Below are 19,356 nucleotides of genomic sequence, written 5' to 3' on the forward strand. Positions count from 1 at the left end.
ATAAACGTTTCACGTTACAGTTTCGGTATCAGTATTAGATAAGACAAAGATAAAATTAAATGTTCATTTTGTCAGGAGTAATCAGAATCCAGAAAAAAAACTCTCCTATTCTTCCTCTTGTTATTATAATTATTATTGTTGTTATTAACACACGCAGAAACACTATCAATTCAGAATGGTATATTTTGTCAAATTTAACTCCGTGACTACGTTCAGTGATGATGTTAGTGCGGGTATCTTTTTGATAAGCTACGATAAGAAATTTATAGATAATTCGAACTGTTATTTGCGGATACAATGTGATGCGTTTTGTAGACCAATGAAATATACAATTGATAATTGAGATGTATATAAATGTGTAGATTTCTCTTTTCAATGCGTCAGGTGTGACCTTCCTAATTGTGCTATTAATTTTCTGTAAAGCGCAAGTTTATTGACTTTTGTGTTTTACGTCAGCACTTAAAGTTTTGTCTGACGTCATAAGCAACTCATTCGTACATCAACACAGAAAATTCCCGTGCATTAGCAATTTATTCAGACGTCAACAAAGAAAATTATCTTACGTCACAAGCAACTCAAATAAACGTCAATACTGAAAATACCCTTACGGCACAAGCATCTCATTCAGACTTCAACATAAAAAATGTCTTACAGGTTACGTCATAAACGCCTAATACTGACCAGTACACTTGTTTCAGGCTTCTATAATTATTTGTCATGAAGTGATATTAGAGAAGCACCCGTTTTAATATCATGCATGCACTTTGAGCAAAAAATGTAAGCTCTTTAATGTGGAGAAAAATCTACTGTTAGACAGACAGACAGACAGGCAGTAACGCGGATATTGAGATAGGCAGACAGGTAGACAGACAAATTAAAGGACCCTGCATTATATTGTGTACTCTGAATAACCATGTCTATATTAATCGTTATAATCCCGAGAATATCGTAAGTAATGACGTCATCATTCTCATTCACCCCTGCACACAGGGGATCAGATCTTCGTGACGGACGTAATCGACAGCGGGATTGTTAGGTGGACATTGCAGGTTGTCCTCATCGGCATTCTCCGTGGCTTGTAATACGACTTTCAGTCTCTCTTCCACGTCTTTGAACAGCGGTCGGTCCTCTGGTTGTGGCTGCCAGCAGTCTCTCATGATGGCATAGCTGGTGAATATATGAATACAGAGTTGGAATCATTGAATGTTGATGTGTGTGTGTTTGTGTGTTTGTGCATGCACGTGCGTGTGTGTTTCTGTGTGTGTGTGTGTGAGAGAGAGAGAGAGAGAGAGAGAGAGAGAGGGAGGAGAGGAGCTTGATATATAAAGAAAAAAATAGAATGGATATGTGCGTGCACGCGTGCTCATGTGTGTGAGTGTGTGTGTGTGTGTGTGTGTGTGAAAGAGAGAGAGAGAGAGAGAGAGAGATTTGGGAGGTAGAAAGAGGGTTTAACTCACATCTGAGGTCTACATCCTGTTGGACACTGCATACGAAGACCTCTCTGTATTGCACGAGCGACATCTATCGCCCCAAGTCCTGGATATGGCACTTGTCCTTTTTGAAAGACATTCATAAAAGCATGAATGACTAAAATATCCATTTCAGTAAAATCTTTAACAAATATATTACGATTTAGAAGAAGAAATATGGACTGTTATGCTGCGCTGCAGACAGTAAGTATATGTAGGAATAAACATTTTAAAAAAGCGCTTGACAAACTGCATGAAACGTCAATACACTGGACATTTGTATTATACTTTCTGAAGGACAATCATGTCTTAAGGAACATTCAGACAGACATATCATACTAGCTGAGTCAGTCCAAATATGCGGGGGACTCTCGCTAAGTGTAATCAGTGGCATCAACTTTATTGTCTGACACGCCTCCTCGACCAGCTAAGGGGTAACTAACTTTTGACTAGTTGTTCCAGGAGGCTTGTCATTCAGTTAAGCTGATTGCACTCAGCATGAGCTCCAGCAGAGTTGGACCGTTCCAACCAGAACGATGTGTTTATCTGAATGCTCCCGTAGGGCTGATTGCAATTCTCACCTCGGGTCATAATCTCCCACAGCAACACCCCAAACGACCAGACGTCGCTCTTGTTCGTGTACTCGCTGCGGAAAATGGACTCGGGCGCCATCCATTTTATAGGCACACGAGCCTACAAGGAGGAAAGTGAAAGGTAGTTTTAAGCGACGGAAAAGGAATTGGAGCATTTAAGAAAAATGCCACGCGGCAAATATAAAAAGTTGACCTGCACTTTCATAAAATGCATGTTCAGTATCTTTCATGTACAAACAAACTGCAGGTATTCAAAATATAAACTTCAAGTAATATTGATATATATTAAAATTTATAAATATATAAAATCTTCATTATCTATATAAAATCTTCACATACTTATACCTATATAAAACCTACTCATATTTTAATCAACTGAATGTATTTCCTAACATTACAGTTTCTATTAGATGACCGTCTACTAGTATATTATGCCCAAAGTGAAACATGATTCCATAGCATATTGGCATTGATCAGACCTCTTTTTTATTCTCTTGGACATTGATATGTAGGCCTATACCTGAGATTTCTTCACATACATATGGCTGTCTATGATGTCCCTTGCAAGGCCAAAGTCGGATATCTTGCAGGTTTTGCCTTCACCGACAAGAACGTTTCTAGCTGCCAGATCTCGGTGGAGAAGCTTGAATATAAAAACGATACATTAAGTTAATTATGTAATTATATTTTTCTACAAACTTTTTTGTATTCTGTGATGAATAACAAAATCCGAAAACAGCTTAATTAACGTTTTAGATCGTATAATTATCAAGCCGTTAAGGTATAACGTCGTTACCTTTAACTCGTCCAAGAACGCCATTCCGCTTGCTACCTGACACCCAAAAGACAAAAGTTCTGTTTCGGTTAAAGCGTCTTCGGGAGGGACATTGCCCTGTGGAACTTGGCTCTTCTGGAGGACGCTCAGCAAGTTGCCATGCGGCATGAATTCTATGATGACCAAGACTGGATCTGAAGAAAAACGATAATGTATTTCATAGATACAACGTCAACTCGTTACCTATTAAAAATAATTCGTACGGAATTGTCACACGAAATTGAATTTTCCAAGAGAAATATCTAATTTTTTCTCTTATTCACGAATCGTTGCTCAACAGGCCCTGTCTTTGATATTCGATGTCTTGCACTGTTTCTAATGATTCAGTTAAACGGGCAATTCAGAACAAAAATCGACTTCAAGTACATTTTTAGGGTTTTCGTCGTATAAAAGACGTGGATTGGGAGATAAGCAGGATATTTAAACATAGAATATGAGTTTTGTGCATTTTGAAAAGCGTAAAGGATATCTTTAAGAAAAAGACATTAACCAAAATTGCAGAATACCATAACTTGCATACAGATTGTCACGTCTAAGGCAACAGCATACAAGTGTACTCAACGCAACGGCGCGTAATTAATAATACTAATAATAATAAAAATAATAATAATAATTAGTAGTAGTTCTTCTACGTCACATCCAATTAGAAAAACATAATTAAATAACAGCGAAATAATTCACGGTAAAGATGGGTCTCTACGCCAACAAATTTAGGCGAGTAGGGTATTTTTACTCTTACCGTTCTCTGTGCAGCAGCCGAGGAGACGGACTACGTTAGGATGTGGAATTATGATCTTCATCACCTTTAACTCATTCAGTAAGTCCTTCTTATCAGCCTCATCTGGGATAAAAAGGATGAAAGTAGAAAATAAGTTTAGACTATGTGCTTAATTCTTACGATAATTACTTTCTTAATTCAACTAAATGTATTTATTATTGATTTTCAGATAATGTACGTCACAAAATTATCTGTTTGTAAAATGAATATTTGCTTAAATTTATTACAAATGAATAATGAAGAACAATTGAACTCTGTCTCTGTATATCTAAGATGAGATATTATTTTCAAAAAGATAGGTAATAAAACTGCATCTTGTCGCCATGTAAGCACTTTCACCTTTGGCCATTTTAACAGCCACCGTAGTTGCTGCATCTTCCGGCTCCTTTCCGGCCATTTCCGCCTTGACCACCTGACCAAACGCCCCTTCTCCGACCACGTCCAGCAAAGCGACCTTTTCCCGGGGCGTCTCCCACTTCGCGTCGTCTGCCACGTTGGTATAAGCTAACTGAAATATTAGTACCTTCTGTAGGTTATTCTAAAATGATATAAAAAACACAAGATCTGTCCTAAAACTGTGTAATTTCTATGCGCCTGTTTTGTTTTGTTTTTGTTTTTTTGTTTTTCATATGCGAACCTTCAAAATAAAAAAAATCTTTACTTACATTTGCAGCACCGACGTCATCATAATGCATGGAACCTTCTTCTTCCACTTCGTACTGTAATATGGAGAAATGTACTTCAATACTTTCTTAGTATGCGGACGAATTATTTGAATCGCAATTGTTTGAAGACTTACACTCAACATTTTAAATATACCAGGAATAAAACATAAGGGGCGGATCCAAAGACAGTCTTCCAAATTATCTTTGTTAATCCATCCTCCATTTTTTGACCGTCTTCCGACAAAAAATATTAGATACCCGCCAATGTAAACATGAAAATCTGACCGTCTTCCGGAACACCCAGAAGACGCCCTAAATCCGCCCCTGAACATTATATTTCACTTAAATTTAAAGATATTTCTGTTCCGGATGGCACACGCAAGCTGGTAAAAGATGCAACTTCCTCCCGTGTAAAAAAAGCATTTGCAATAGACGTTGCTGACATTGGTAAAAAGTGAAAATCGAAAGTGCCATAAAACCCCAACCCCATCTACATGAAGAGGTTCCGCCAATATTCAGGAAAAATATTTACTTTCAAGTTTCTTCTGAAACCCCGCAACTTCAGTGTCACTGCCGCGATTATTAGGATGATCAGTATTACAACTGCGGCCGTTGATGCACTGGCGGCAATAATCCCGTCTGCAGCTTCATCTGAATAAATACAGTAATTTTAAAAATACACTGAACGTATCAAATACTGCTTGTATTAATCTAACTTATGAAAAAAAATGCAATACAATAGTTTTCAGCTGATTTCGGCATTTAATGTTTCAGTTGTACTTGGCTTTTCATACTCCCCGTTACAGCTTAATGAAATAAAGCATTTGATTTCTAGCATTTAATTTGCATGCCTAAATGTACATGTAGAGAATAAAAAATAAATTGGCAGCTATTAATTACATTTTACGACTATGTTTTCACATATATATTTTGATAAATGAGAACCTTTGGGGGAAAAATAAAAAAGTAAACTATTCTGAAACTTTATTCACTTAAAATACCCCCTTACCTTGCTTACTTGCATCGGCGCGATATTGTTTAAAATTATCACTGTCGTTTAGCCCTAGCACCGGTAGAGGCGCCACCGTAAAAGACGTGCTGTGGTCGGACGTGAGGTTCATTAGTCTGTTATGGACCGTGCATGAATAGTTTCCGGCGTCTTCAAGCGTTACGTTTACAATGGTCAACGTTCCTAAAAGGGAACATGCACTAAAGCATGGGACAGGATGCAGGGGAAATGCCGTAATTGCAATTTTGCACCCATAATCAATTTAAGACAGTAAGAAAGAAAATAAAATAAAAGCAAACCGAGAGGAACTAAAGGGAAAAAAAAGACATGCAATGATGGCTTGAATAAAAGAGAGAGAGAGAGAGAGAGAGAGAGAGAGACTAGGAGGAGAATAGGAGGAGGAGGGGTAAAAGAGGGAAGAAAGAAAGGACGCATAGAAGAAATTTCAGAAGAAAGGATGGAGCAGAGAGAGAGAGAGAGAGAGAGAGAGACCTGTAAAATGGTATTACCTGTGTCAGTAATTACAGTGTGACTTGAGTTGCGTAATATCTCTACACCACCCTTCACCCAGTGGTAACGCGGCCTGGGATAGCCTGTCCCATTACAATGGAAAGTGACCTGGTCAGTCTCCTGTCCTTGGGCAGTCTCCGGCCAAGGTCCAGTTAAATTTAGGGGAGATATTGCTATAAAGTAAAATGTAATATTTTATTAGGATTCCCCATAGGGGAATACTATTGTTTTTGGTAGTATTATTATTCTTTCCGCGTGTTTTTTTTCGCAAAAAATCTGAAATAATTGTCATAGGTAGCCTATGGCAAGAATATGCCACAGAACCAGTTTCAGTGCCCTTGACCTACTTTTCAAGGTCACAGGGGCTTTTAAAGGCAAAATTTGTAAAATTTGAAATTGCCATTAGGCCTAAAGTATAAGCCATATGGCTAAGGGCCTTATGGCCGGTGATACTGAGGTGAACCCACAGATAATGACCTACTTTTATGCAATTAGGTCAAGGTCAAGGTTGCTAATGGCCAAACGGGCTCAAAAAAGGTTTGTTTCCGAGATCTCAAAAACCGGAAGGCCCAGAGCCCCGATCATAGTGGCAAATGATGCCCTATATATTTATCTAAGGTTAGCCGTACTTGGGTGGCGACTGCCTAATTACTTTTTTAAATATAGATTTTTAAATATTTATGACATTGCAGAAATCGTGAGTTTGGCAATTTCTCCATGAAACACTGGTTTTTGGTCATAGCATGCTATAGTAAACTACCCCAAACATATACCCAAAACCCCCAAATCAAATGTCAAATTTGACCTTGACCCTCATTTTCAAGGTCATTTGGCTATTTCATGGAGAAATATTGAAGTTGGCTAAAAGTGATGTTTTGTTGACCCCCCCCCCCCCCCCCAAAATTTGCACATGCTGTTTCAGAATATGGGGTCAAATTTAACCTGTGACCTTCACATGACCTTGTAAGAGCTTTTCCACACCTTTTTTGCAGGGGAATCCTCCGCCACTGGCTTAAGCCAGTTGCAGTCTAGTTCATCTTCTTTTGCTCTTGAAGTTATTATTATTATTATTATTATTATTATTATTATTAAATGACTACAGCCGATATGATATTCTTCACTATATTAACCAGGCTATTGTCAAAGTGTACCGGTACATGTTTTATCCCTGAAATATACCGCTAGATTGAGTAAACGCCTAAGTAGTCTTACCTGCTACGTTAAGCGTAATGTTCCCGACAATAGATAGGACGTTGGCGCTTCCATAGCCTGCGCCGTAACACGTGTAGACGCCAGCGTCCGTCGGACTGGCGTTAACTATCTTGGAATACGTATAGGTACAGTGGTCCTTCTCGCATGAGATGAGCCTCCCTCTCGCGACCCCATACCGCCTTGAGTACTCGGTGGCGTTTTTGTAAATGTAGATGTTCACTTGGTCTTCAGTCTGTGGGAGTGGAATATTGGGTTGAATTTATGCTCTGTGGTTTGAAACTACGTCGGGGGTGTGTGTGTGTGTGTGTGTGTGTGTGTATGTGTCAGAGAGAGAGAGAGAGAGAGAGGTTTGAAACCACGTATAGTCGTGAGAGAGAGAAAGAGAGTGGTTTGAAATTACTTGTATTCTTAGACCTGTGTGTGTGTGAGAGAGAGATGGAGAGAGAGAGAGAGACAGACGCAGCGTAAGTGGGGAAGGGACGGAAAAAGTGTGAAGGGGGGGGGGAGAACAGGGTAGGAGGGGAAAGATACAAAATAAACCTGTCAAGTTACATGCATACAACATTTAAATTAGATAATTAAAATCTTAACTTTGGATACAATACAATCTTAATTCTAAGTCTACCTTAAGCCCGTAAAACACCGAGAACAAATTAAGCCCCCCTCTGAAAACTATGCAAGAAAAGAAATGCCTGCCATATTTAAAGACCAGTAACAGTGATGTATGAATAAAATGAGGACTGTCAAATATTGTCAAAACCCCAACGGAGAGAGAGAGAGAGAGAGAGAGGGAGAGAGAGAGCGTTCGCACACCCAGAAAACAGGGGCTTAATATGTAATATCCAACAAGAAACATTGGACATAATAACGAAGAAATCAAACACTCACGATCGTGCTATTCTGCCAAACCTCACAGTACATCGGGACGGATTCTCCCAATATCGCATCATAAGTTTGGTTTGTTAAATCTTTACCATGGATACTGAATCTGTTGGTAAGCTGATAACAATTTTCCTTGGACATCGAAGTACAACTTCCGTGAACTGCTGAAAGTAAGCAAAGTGAAAGCACAACTTAACAAAGAATGTCATATTTTATGCAAGGGACTGTATAAAAAAGTTAAACGATTTTTTTGAAAGAACATCTTAATGCCGATTTGTACAAATATGTCATGTTGTGATATTCCCCTATTTAATATACTTATTTATTGTATGCATTTATATACTACTCTGCGTAGATTAATGAGCCTGCAAATGTCAATTCATGTACACATTTAGTGCTCAATAAACATTATTATTGTTATTGTTATAGTTTCTTAAAGATGATGAAACCTTATACAAGACACCGTCTTCAAAAAGTAGTCTACAGGAGTTTGTGAAACCTATCACAGCAAACACACAGACAAAAAAAAAAAAAAAAAAAAAAAACCGATGGAAACCAAATGTTGCCTCCTTCGTAGGCGGATGCTCTGTTAAGGAAAAAATCAAATGCATCGGTTGACACGCGCAAATGTGTAAGTAATACTTATTGTCGTTTGTGTAGTAGAAGCGGATGTGAAAGAATACTGACTGTATATATGTGGGCTCTTCGTGACACTCTGATCGGAAAACAAGATAAAAGATGAAACTTAACACGCAGGACGTGGTGGTGATGACGCATGGGGGCAGAGGGGGTGGAAATCAAACTAAATCACTGTATCCCACTACCCCCTCCAATGCCCTTCGACCACCACCCATCTCCTTCTTAACCAAACTGATGCATCCAGACTTTATTTTTTGTCCTAAGTCGGAGATTAAGAAAAACAAAGCAAACCTAATCTGCCACCCAACGTTGTATGCAGGACAGTACAAGCATTTGTTTGCGTTAGACAGTTTTTTTGTAAAGACTGATGAAGAGAAGAGACCACACACTGTCCCCTAGGCAATAGGGGTGCTGGACCCCCCCCCCTTCCAAGCGGTCGCCCTTTGGATAGATAAAAGCATATTCTGAATCAACATTTATGTGTGCCATTAAACTGTATAGCAAGCAAATTAAAAGGTCTATTTTTACACATAAAGAACTCTTTTGCTGGCACATGACCTGACACATATACAGTATATACTTCCTACCAACTAAGTCCACAGATTGATTTCCCACCAGATATGTTGATAAACTGTATAGCAAATGAAAAGGTCCATTTTTACACATAAAGAACTTCTTTCGGCTGGCCTAAGGCTCTATTCCCATAGATTTTAGATCGATCTATCCCCGCGGGGAGTCTCACTAGATTACTTTCAGATAATCCGACTTAAATGTCCTACTACAAGCTGTAAGGGGTTAATTAACTTTCGTGTCCGCCCGGTTGACAGCTATTTAGCGGGAACCCCCAGGGAGTTAGGTCGATCTAAAGTAGGTCGATCTAATCTATGGAAATGGGGTGTAAGACCCGACACATGCTTTCTACCTACTAGGCTCACAGGTTCATTTCCCACCAGATATTCACAGCTATGTCTCTGGCTAATTCATGACACAATTCTCGAAACACTTCACATAATTAGTGAGAGACATATCAGTCAATATCTTGTACGTAAATCAATCTGTGAGCGTGGCCCTGTTAGGGGGTATACCTGACACACGTGGCTCGACTACTCACCGTTCCTCCCGACAAAACTCAGAACAAGCAGTACATATAAAACAATACGTTGTGACGATCTCTCCACTAGTCCCTTCGAGATGTCTCTGAGCCTCATCCTGTGTGTTCTTAAAACCGTTAATACTGATTAATACTGACTGTTGAAGTTTATGTATGTATGTACCAGTAACTCATTGGAAAGTATCCCGTGGCTCACGAGTTCTCAAAGTACGCCAGGACAGCCGGTGTGTTCTTTAACGCACACATCCATGAATAAAGATTAAAACAGAGTTTTAAATGCTTAAGTGTTTTTCGTCCCGGATGCAGCTGAGAGAATAGGCCAAGTCTTAATTTAAACAGGAGCTGCACCGTCGTTATACTGGAAGACCACTGATGCAGTCACTTCCGCATATTATAGTGGGTCTCGCATGTAAAAGGCATGTTAATGTCCACCGTGTGTCCGTTTACGACACACTGGGGTACAGGTAGCTGTGGTCAGTTTTTTTAAAAGGCAAGAGAAAATGACAACTATCTAAGGGAGCGTTCAGATAAACCCATCGTGCTAGATGGACCGACCCAACTCTGCGGCAGATTCTCGCTAAGTGCAATCACTGTAATCGGGTTAAATATCTGACACGCCTCGAGTAGCTAGAGGGTAATTAACTAATTAACTAATTAACTAGCTACTCGGGGAGGCATGTCAGACAATTAAGATCAATTAAGCTGATAACACTGAATACAATTTAGCGGATCGATCCAACTGGTAAATTGTTTGAATCTGAACACAATCTTAGGACTCACCCCCCCCCCCCCCAAGAAACTATCTGACTTTAATCAGAATACAGAAAAGGTGGTGATTATTCGAGTACGTTAAAAACAAGAGGACGCGTGTTAATCTGTTCATCGGATTGCATTCAGCGAGAGTGCCCGTAGAGTTGGATCGATCTGTGAAGAATGACCCCTAAGAGTGCATGCATTCCCAGAGATTTAGATTGATCCATCTAGATAGACCTTACTCCCTGGGGGTTCACGCTAAATTGCTGCCAGCCGAGCGAGCACGGTAGTTAATTACCCCCTTACAGCTTTTAGTAGGCGGGACGGACATTTAAGCGGTAATAGTAATCTAGTGAGACTCCCCACAGGGATAGTTCCCCACAGGGATAGATCGATCTATATTATGTGGGAACGGGGTCTAAATGTGCGTTATTTAGTAGGCGTCAGCCTTGAGAGTTCGATTTTATGCACAGACAATACTTCTAAGGTGTCTGGAATTTATACAACGTCTTAAATTCCAGGCAGCTATGTCTCAGGTATTAACATATTGTCGACTAAGCTGGGTACAAATATCTGGGGCATCTAGCTAGTAAAAAGAGGCAGTAGTGACTGTAAATGATATGTGTGTATGTATGTATGTATGGCTTGAAAGTGTCACGTTCAAAGTTTCTTTATTACCTACTTAAAAATGTTAATAAAAACAACATCAATAGCAGCTATGTCACCTATATGTGCGGCAACGTGATACGCCTTCGTGTTCCCTTTCGTCTTATAATAAAAATTCTTAAAATATTTCAGGGCATTCCTCCAAACTTAATGTAGGCCCAAATAGAGAAATTTCAATCAAAACAATCTAACATTTATAAATTACATTGAAAATATTATAACTGCAACATCCAATATGTATTTACGAAATTAATATTAGTATTATGTTTTTCAAAAATCATGGCCAAGCTTCCCATTTGAAAAACATTTTATTCAAAACACTGTGGACAACCCCCCCCCACCCCCCCCCCACCCCCCCCCAAAAAAAAGACATTTATTTTTTGTGTCCATAACTTTTGTATAAGGATAGTCCCGATGTCATGGCCTTACTACCTGTCCCCCTTTGGAAGACAACCCTCTACCAAGGCCACAAGTTGATTCAGTCACCAGATATGTCCCGATATGTCCTCGGATCAGTTAGTCCTCGGATCAACTTGGTTGTGAACGCAGCCTTAGTAGACCCTGTGATTGATGTTGTTGTGACAATTATTCCGGATTTATGTTTAAAACATGACATGTTTTAGTCACGAGATGGTGTAAATTTATCAACATAATCTATTTCAGCGTAAGTAGTTCGTCCCTTTTCAATGAAAGGTCAGCGAACCATAGCGGGAAAATAACATTTAGATATGTGAAAAATAATAATTATGGGTTAAAATAGGCTTTTTATTGTCTCCAGTGTTATGATTATTTATATACGTTTAAGGCGTATATGCTCTTGATGAAGGATCGAATCGTCATGCTGCGACACACCTCATATACACAATATACTTTTTTACTAATTAAATCATTACAATGAATTAATATATGATAAATGTGGTGAATTTATTGCGGTTGGTGTGACACGTAAAAATGCAATATGCCTTCGCCAACGGCGCGATCTGTCCCAGACATAATTCTCTCCGCCTCTCTCTCTCTCTCTCTCTCTCTCTCTCTCTCTCCCCCCCCCCCCCCTCTCTCTCTCTCTCTCTCCGCATAGACCAAGATCCATCAGCCGCGATTTTCTAGGAAAAACCCATTGGAATTGAACACAACAATAGCTTAACTGTAACGAAAAAAAATGACGAATGATTGCTTTACGAAAGCGGCTCCAGCTCCACTATCGCACTTCCCTTATCCAATCCAATAATCTCGCACGCGCATTTAAAGTCAAATAAAGCAATCGGTGTTGATGTGAATAGGGTTTTCAATCACAATACGATATCTCTTGTGTGGCGAAGGCGCTCACCCGTGTTTGTATTTGTGTGTGACTTTAAGCTTAGCTGCTATAGAAAAACAGCCGTGAGAACAAACTGTTCCGGTTTTAAGGCACCTTGCAATGCGGGCACTTATGTTTTGTATTTACACACACACTTACATGTACTAGTACGACCAAATACTGGGCACAGAGCATTGGTATACTAATTCAAAGTAGGGAAGAATATAGGGTGACCAGTCAAATAGAAGAGAGGTCATTAATACTTCCTCAAGCTGCAGTCAGATCTTCGAATGGACCCTGAATGGCGATGACGGTAATCGCACTTGCGGATGAAATAACCCACTCTGATTTGACAGTACTGTTTTAGTAAGGGAAGTGAGTGCGGATGAAATAAACCACTTTGATTTGATAGTTCGGTTTTAGTAAGGTAGGTGAGTTAAATTGTACACTCGTAATGCTAAGACTGGAGCACCAATCCGCACTGTATTTAGTTTATTAAAAGCCACACCTAGAACCTGGAATTAACAAAACCTTTTTCGTCTGACGTCGAGCGTATACAGGGTCGTCACAAAGAGCTTCACGAATCTTCGGATAAACCTTTTGTTAAACCCATCAGTGATGTCTATATATAGCACCTTTCTCATTATATGCTTTTCTATTTACCTCTGCTAGCGACTAGTGATGTTTTCAACGGGATGGGCGGGTCTCTCAATAAGTGAACAAAATATCTTTTAAAAAAAAGAACGGTACAAAATAGTTATTCAAAACTTAAGGTGGCATTTTCAGGATAGTTATTTAGGTGGAAAGAAATAAGGAAAACGGAGAGGGCGGAGAGAAAAAAATGGATGCCCCCCCTTCCCCCCTGCCCCCCCTCCCCCCCCCCCCCCCCCCCCCCCCCCCCCCCCCCCACCTTTCTAACTTATTAACTCTGAATTAAGATTCATGCTTATACACAACCCTATACTAGAGCCACAGAGGAAATTTTGTGCAAAGAATCCGGGTCTCCAAATATTTTATGAATATTTATTTCTTTTTCTTGGTGGAGGCCTTCGCTCTTGGAACGCTCTCCAGTTAGTATGGTTTTCTTTTCATCGTCATTTTCCGTTGCTGTGTACCCTGCGTTTTACAAATCCCTGTTAACTCACCTCTTCAGTGTATTAATACTAGAAACTCAGGGTGCTTTTTTCTCTGTAAAAAGCAACCACACGCCAGCGTTTCTGTGTGTCATTAAGAAGGGCGCCTTGAGCAAATAGTCTTAACTCAGAGGTACAATGAAATTGAAATTTAACCAGGTGTGCCGTATCAGCATACCTGGGTTGTGTGTACATAAAGACAAATGGCGTCGCTCATTAGGAGGCAATGGGAAAATTAACATGGATCGGGGTTACCCTCTACCAGTTATTATTATTATTATTTGGACATTTTCTCAGATACAGAGAATAACCGTGAATTTAACCAGAGACATATATGTGAATATCTAGTGAAAAATCAATCTGTGTTCCTGGTAGAGGGTAGATTAGGGTGGTTTTAGAGGGGTGGGGTGGGGGTGGAGTGAAGTGACGCGGGAGGGGGGGGTGCTGTTGTACGTGATACCGAACCTCCCCAGATCCGTCATTCCATCCAAACATGCTTTGTTTCCACACGGCTTGCACTGGAACATGCATGTTTTGTTAACAGTTGCCTTAATGCTAGCTCTTTATTGCTACAAACTTAATATTGGGATGTCACAATTCGAATACACTTTTCTTCACATCTCTCATCAAATAAATGGCAAATATTATTAAATATCAGTTTATGAATAAGCGCACACATGTGAGTGATATCTACAGATATGCCAGAGTAATTAATCACATAGGCCTATCACGTAACACATGTAGTAGGCCTACAGTTGTGCATCATGGGATCAAGATTAAAATCTCTTCTTTAATTTGTTTTTTTTTTTTTTTTTTTTTTTTGTTTTTTTTTTTAATTTTAGGAATTTTATACCTGATAATTTAAAGGTAAATATGATCACATTTGTCTATAAACACCACATTACGATTTTCTTTTCATTGTAGATTTTGAACCAAAGACAACGTACGGTACTGGACATTACGTTACTGGTCATAACAGTAGGCCTGGCCAGTACTAAACAGATACTGGTATGTCCACCCAACCGCCAAACGAAAGACACCGGGATGAAGATGAAGACGACACTGGCGATGACGCCGTCCCAGGACCGTCCAACGCCGATCCGGAGGCGAGTTCGAGTACTGATAACGAAGGTAAAGGAAAAGGTAAAGGGACGAAAAAGCCATACGATGGAACGACCACTCTAGAGAACTTTGAGCCCTCAACTTACACCGATAAACACAGCAAATTCAAAGTAAATGATTACGGCACAGATTTTGAAATAAGACAGTACGATCCGAACGAAAGACCGGAGAAATATAAGCGACCCCAGCCCCAACCCCAGGACACAGCGGAAGATGTAGCGGAGGATGGGGCGGGAGTGACGTCAGGGTCAACGGAACCGGAAGCGACCTCCAGTGACGTCAGACCTGTGGCGGTGGCAGTGCCCCGGCCTAAGCCAGCTGTGCAAGAAATAATTATTCATAAGAAAACGAAGGACAGTATATCTAAAAGTATAAGGAAATTTAGGTATCCGAAAGTCGTTGACGAGTGCCCGTTCTGAGCTGATCCAAAGTAAAACAGTGGGAGTGGATTCAGGGGATACACTGCTGAAACGTAATTCTTTAGCTGTTGTACCCCTCCCCACCCCCCCACCCCCCCCAAAAAAAAAGGGGGGAGAGAAGAAAGAAACACAATTGAAGCGAAAATTGGGGGGGAGAGAAGAAAGAAACACAATTGAAGCGAGACAAAAAACGGTTTTAGCATTCCTGTGCATTCCACAGTAACATTGCCCTCCTTTAATATTTTATATTTGTGGAGACAAGCGAGTCATTTATTTTTCAAATCTTAGGCACCCCCTACTTCTAATATTAGTAAAACTAAGGGTTCTCCGATAAACTGTTCCAAACTGCATGACGGCATGTCAAAAAAAAAAAAAAAAAAAAAAAAAAAAAAAAGGGGAGGGGGCAAATTTTTGCAACCATGGGCCCCAGAGTTTCTCTCTCGCTTATTTTTTTTCTTTCTTTGTTTTCCTCTCTTTCGGTGTAAGGATGATGGAGATTGGATTTTCTCATGGTACCAGAGCTTATTGGTACTTTGGAAATGTTTTCTCATTAGATATCAGCTTAATTATTTTTTTTCTTCTTCCAATTTAAAATGCTAATTTGAGGATTATATCTAAAATAAATTAGTTTATATAATGTAGGCTATATTTACGGAATGGTAATTTCAAAAATCAAAATTATACGATTATTGTATACTGTACGTGTACATGTATATATAAAATGCGGAAATATGCTATTTTCATATGTGCCATATTGAATGACATTAATGTTTTTTCTTTTTTTTTCTTTTTTATTATTATTATTATTATTTATTTTTTTTTTGTGCATTGAAGATTTGTTTATATATTTTCTAAAAATATATGGATATGCATGGTGATATTACCCATGCATTAAAGTGAGATGTCATCGGAGGAAAAAAAGTGTTGAGATGATATCCGAATGGTGTCTAAAATCAAATATCTTAAATAATAATCATGCGTCATGCGTTAGATGATTATATCATTTGTCAAAAAAAAACTAAAATCTTACACAAATATTTTGCTGTCTTTGTGTGTTTGATATATCGAAATTACATCAATAATATAAACGTTTTCAAGAAAAGAACTGCACAGTATACATGTAGGCTGCAGGATGGCCTAGTGAATAAAAACGTTTTTATTTTCTCGGATGCTTTATTTGATTTTTATGAGTAAGAAAACAAATCTGAATCCAAAACAAAATCTACAACACTCGCCTTAATTATTTATTATCAAGTCAATCAATTCATTTTGGGTCAAAACTAAACCACTGATTTTTGTCTTTTATTTTATCGGCGTGTCTACAACTAGCGACACAATCGTCAAAATACCCAATCATACATGTACAAACACTAGCTATCTCCAGGCACCGCCAAACAATCAGAAAGTGATTAATTCTGAAAAGTGTTTAAGTTGTCTGTTTTTAGCCAACTGCGTTGATAACTATACAACCAAACATATAAATTTGCTACAGTCCGTCGTCTCCATAATAAACTATGGACTTAACTGATTCAACGTCACAGGTAAGTTGTTTAGATAGGATTCGAATACAATCAAACGCCCTTTAATGGTCCTTGATTTAAATATGAAAGGACTACGTAAGCAAACAAACAAAAGTGGACGACCGATTGTGGCACCCCCTAGAGTTCAGTCTCTCACGTAAACAAGAGTGCCCCGAACTTTTAATGTAGCAACCACAGCGCCATCTAGGCTTTAATCGATTAGGTTAGAGACCTCGTGTAGTAGTTGTTGTTGCCGTTGCATGGAGACGGTACACAATTTAATAACAAGTCATTGGGAGGTATTATAAGCAAGTGAGGCATGTGGTGTGATGTTTTGAGTCGAGGTGATTGACCGGGAGAGAGCTAGGAATACTTGAAGTACGGACATATTTTTCTATTATTTCACATACTGAATTACATTGAGAAGAAGTGAGCTAATTTAATTACATTTTAAGGTAGGTACATGTACTTCGCGTGTTTTAAGATATAGGGTTTTGTGTTCATTCATTCATTCATTCATTCAATCATCCTTCGCCGGTGTTTTCAGATGTTGTTATTTTCCCATCATAAAAATGTTTTTTTTTAATGTTATAGGCTTAGGTACTGCATGCCGTACAGCACCAAAACGATTTAAAGCAACTAAAATTCCGACAAATGAGAATTGAAAAGTTATTTTGCGCTGTAGCGGAGATAATAATAATATAATTATAAATAAACCATAACAAAATAAAGGCAGTATCAGGCAACTGCCCCTCCCTCTATATCAGCCTACGGATACCCAGTATACAATTCGTATCAAAAGGCTTATAAGTAGGCCTACCATATATTGTGTACTAGTACAGTAAAACCTTGCGAAAATTTAAAAATCGAAAATCGGTTTACAGATAGTTTTTACCAACGGCTTTGGATAGGGAATACCGGTACCTCACTGATATAGGGAAAATTACTGTAATTTTCAGATTTCCCCTTTTATATAGATTGTGTGCCTTTAACGTTATCTTTATTGATCCCACAGATAAATATTGCGTGAAACCAGCCGGCCAGTTTGGTGTTACTGGGACAACCAATCAATATGGGGGATACGGGTTAATTGGCTTTTGTTTTGACGTTGTTTTCAGTTGACCAGGTCACTGAAACAAAAGCACTGGCTAAGTTATTTCACTAGCAGGTGCCTGATAGTAACATTACATGCACATTAGGCTTTTCCAAAAATATGTGTAAGCTTGTCGTTTAATTCTAATTCATTTTTCTCTTTTTCAGAAAGTTGTTGAGTCTCAATTACACATTCAGCAGATCGTCAGACTACTTGAAACAGTTGAGAATGTGCAAGACTGGAGAAAACATGAATGATTCCGAGACGGCTAGCCTAGTGACTAGTCCAGTACGTCCTGTGACCGCAAAAGCCCCGGCCAAGAAAGAATTAACCCTGCCTGAAAAACAAGACAAAGTGAAGGCCTACGCCCCAAAATCGAGTTGGCAGCCGCCTAAACCGTACACAACAAATTTCAAACTGTACCAGTATAATCCTGACGAGGCCCGCCCTCAGTCTAGGGCATCAACACCAGGTCAGAGGTCACGACCTCAGTCACATGTTCGGGTCACGAGATCACAGAGTTGTGACGTGTTGTCACGCGCCAGTGCCATCAGTGGGAGTGAAATGAGCCTCAAGGAATTATCCACTCAGGACAATTTGGTGGTCTCCACGGAGTTGCCCGGCAATAAAAGTGGCAATAAAGTTTCCTCAAAGGGACTCGTGAAGGGACTTAAGCGTCGCATGAGAAAACTAAAGCCAAAGAAGGTTTCCTGCAAAAATGACTACAGTAAACCCATTATGGAGACCAGTTTTACCACAAGTCTTCCTCACGAAAACTCCTTTGACAATTCCTCATTTGAGGAGGATAATGACGAGGAAGAGGAAGTTGCGGTAGTTGAGATTCTCACAACACAATCAGACACTACTGATCCTTGCCAGAACAGTCGGTGGTGCGAGGGATTGGCTTTTTAATAATTTTTTAATATATTTTTATCGCTGTAGTATATATAACTACTAGCGAATGTTACAAAAATGACGATACTTATTGAAATATAATGAAAACAAGTGTATTGCAGTGAAGTTTTTTGCAAGTTTGGGTTGCTTGTGCGTGCAGGCATACAAGTACCTGTGTGTGTGTATGTGTGTGTATGTGTGTGTGTGTGTGTGTGTGAGAGAGAGAGAGAGAGAGAGACGGTACACAGGCTCGTATACGTACATGCAAGCGAGGCAATGTAATTTTTAGAAGAACAAACTATTACTTCCACTTTTGTTATCCCATTGATAGGGGGATTGTTTCTGATACTTAAGCTTAATCAGGGAATAAATCAGCTTCCAATCTATGTTCAATTCTCAGTTGTGTGCCTTTTTATTTACTCTTGGGTTTAAAGGTAAAGAAAAATATTGCTTTAAAGAATCGTGCCAAAATATCATAGCACTTTTTTTTGCCTATTTGTAGGAGCAACATTGATAACTCAAACACTGGTAAATGGTGTTAAAAATTAAACTGTATTTGCCGTATATAATGAGGGAAATTCAAGATCTACCACAAAAAATACGAAAGTACGATGGCCCCTGTACACACCTGTCTGTCTTGTATGGCAGAATTTATGGGCGTATTCCCAGAGCTTTTAGATCGATCTATCCCGGCAGGGAGTCTCACTAGATAACTGTCAGATAATCCGGGTTAAAATTATCCGTCCCGCCTACTAC

General features: G+C 39.2%; 2 protein-coding genes across 6 annotated transcripts; one reads left to right on the forward strand and one right to left on the reverse strand.

Annotated features, from left to right (window-relative positions):
* Positions 1-512: 512 nt before the first annotated feature.
* LOC106166604 (fibroblast growth factor receptor 3) lies at positions 513-10,034 on the reverse strand. Of its 4 annotated transcripts, none has more exons than XM_086994248.1 (14): positions 9,704-10,034; positions 7,960-8,114; positions 7,072-7,303; positions 5,859-6,032; positions 5,350-5,532; positions 4,873-4,991; positions 4,341-4,394; positions 4,015-4,213; positions 3,637-3,738; positions 2,859-3,031; positions 2,583-2,705; positions 2,051-2,162; positions 1,458-1,554; positions 513-1,167 (listed from the first exon to the last, which is right to left on the reverse strand). In XM_086994248.1, exons 1-14 carry the CDS (start codon positions 9,798-9,800, stop codon positions 975-977), a joined length of 2,013 nt encoding a protein of 670 aa, XP_086850374.1. In that variant the 5' UTR covers positions 9,801-10,034; the 3' UTR covers positions 513-974. The 4 variants fall into 4 exon arrangements, with proteins under 4 accessions (XP_086850374.1, XP_086850373.1, XP_086850375.1 ...); XM_086994247.1 differs by having other exon boundaries at positions 7,960-8,117; positions 9,704-10,033; XM_086994249.1 differs by having other exon boundaries at positions 4,015-4,183; positions 4,347-4,394; positions 7,960-8,117; positions 9,704-10,031.
* Positions 10,035-12,405: 2,371 nt separating this feature from the next.
* Positions 12,406-18,993, forward strand: LOC106166625 (uncharacterized). Of its 2 annotated transcripts, none has more exons than XM_086994332.1 (3): positions 12,406-12,846; positions 14,477-17,068; positions 17,874-18,993. In XM_086994332.1, the coding sequence occupies exon 3, from the start codon at positions 17,935-17,937 to the stop codon at positions 18,616-18,618; it is 684 nt and encodes a 227-aa protein (XP_086850458.1). In that variant the 5' UTR covers positions 12,406-12,846; positions 14,477-17,068; positions 17,874-17,934; the 3' UTR covers positions 18,619-18,993. The 2 variants fall into 2 exon arrangements, with proteins under 2 accessions (XP_086850458.1, XP_013400718.1); XM_013545264.2 differs by having other exon boundaries at positions 12,406-12,732.
* The last annotated feature ends 363 nt before the right edge of the window (positions 18,994-19,356 follow it).

This window comes from Lingula anatina, chromosome 8 (genome assembly GCF_051362555.1).
Source record: "Lingula anatina isolate TDL-2025a chromosome 8, LinAna3.0, whole genome shotgun sequence".
Taxonomy (NCBI): domain Eukaryota; kingdom Metazoa; phylum Brachiopoda; class Lingulata; order Lingulida; family Lingulidae; genus Lingula; species Lingula anatina.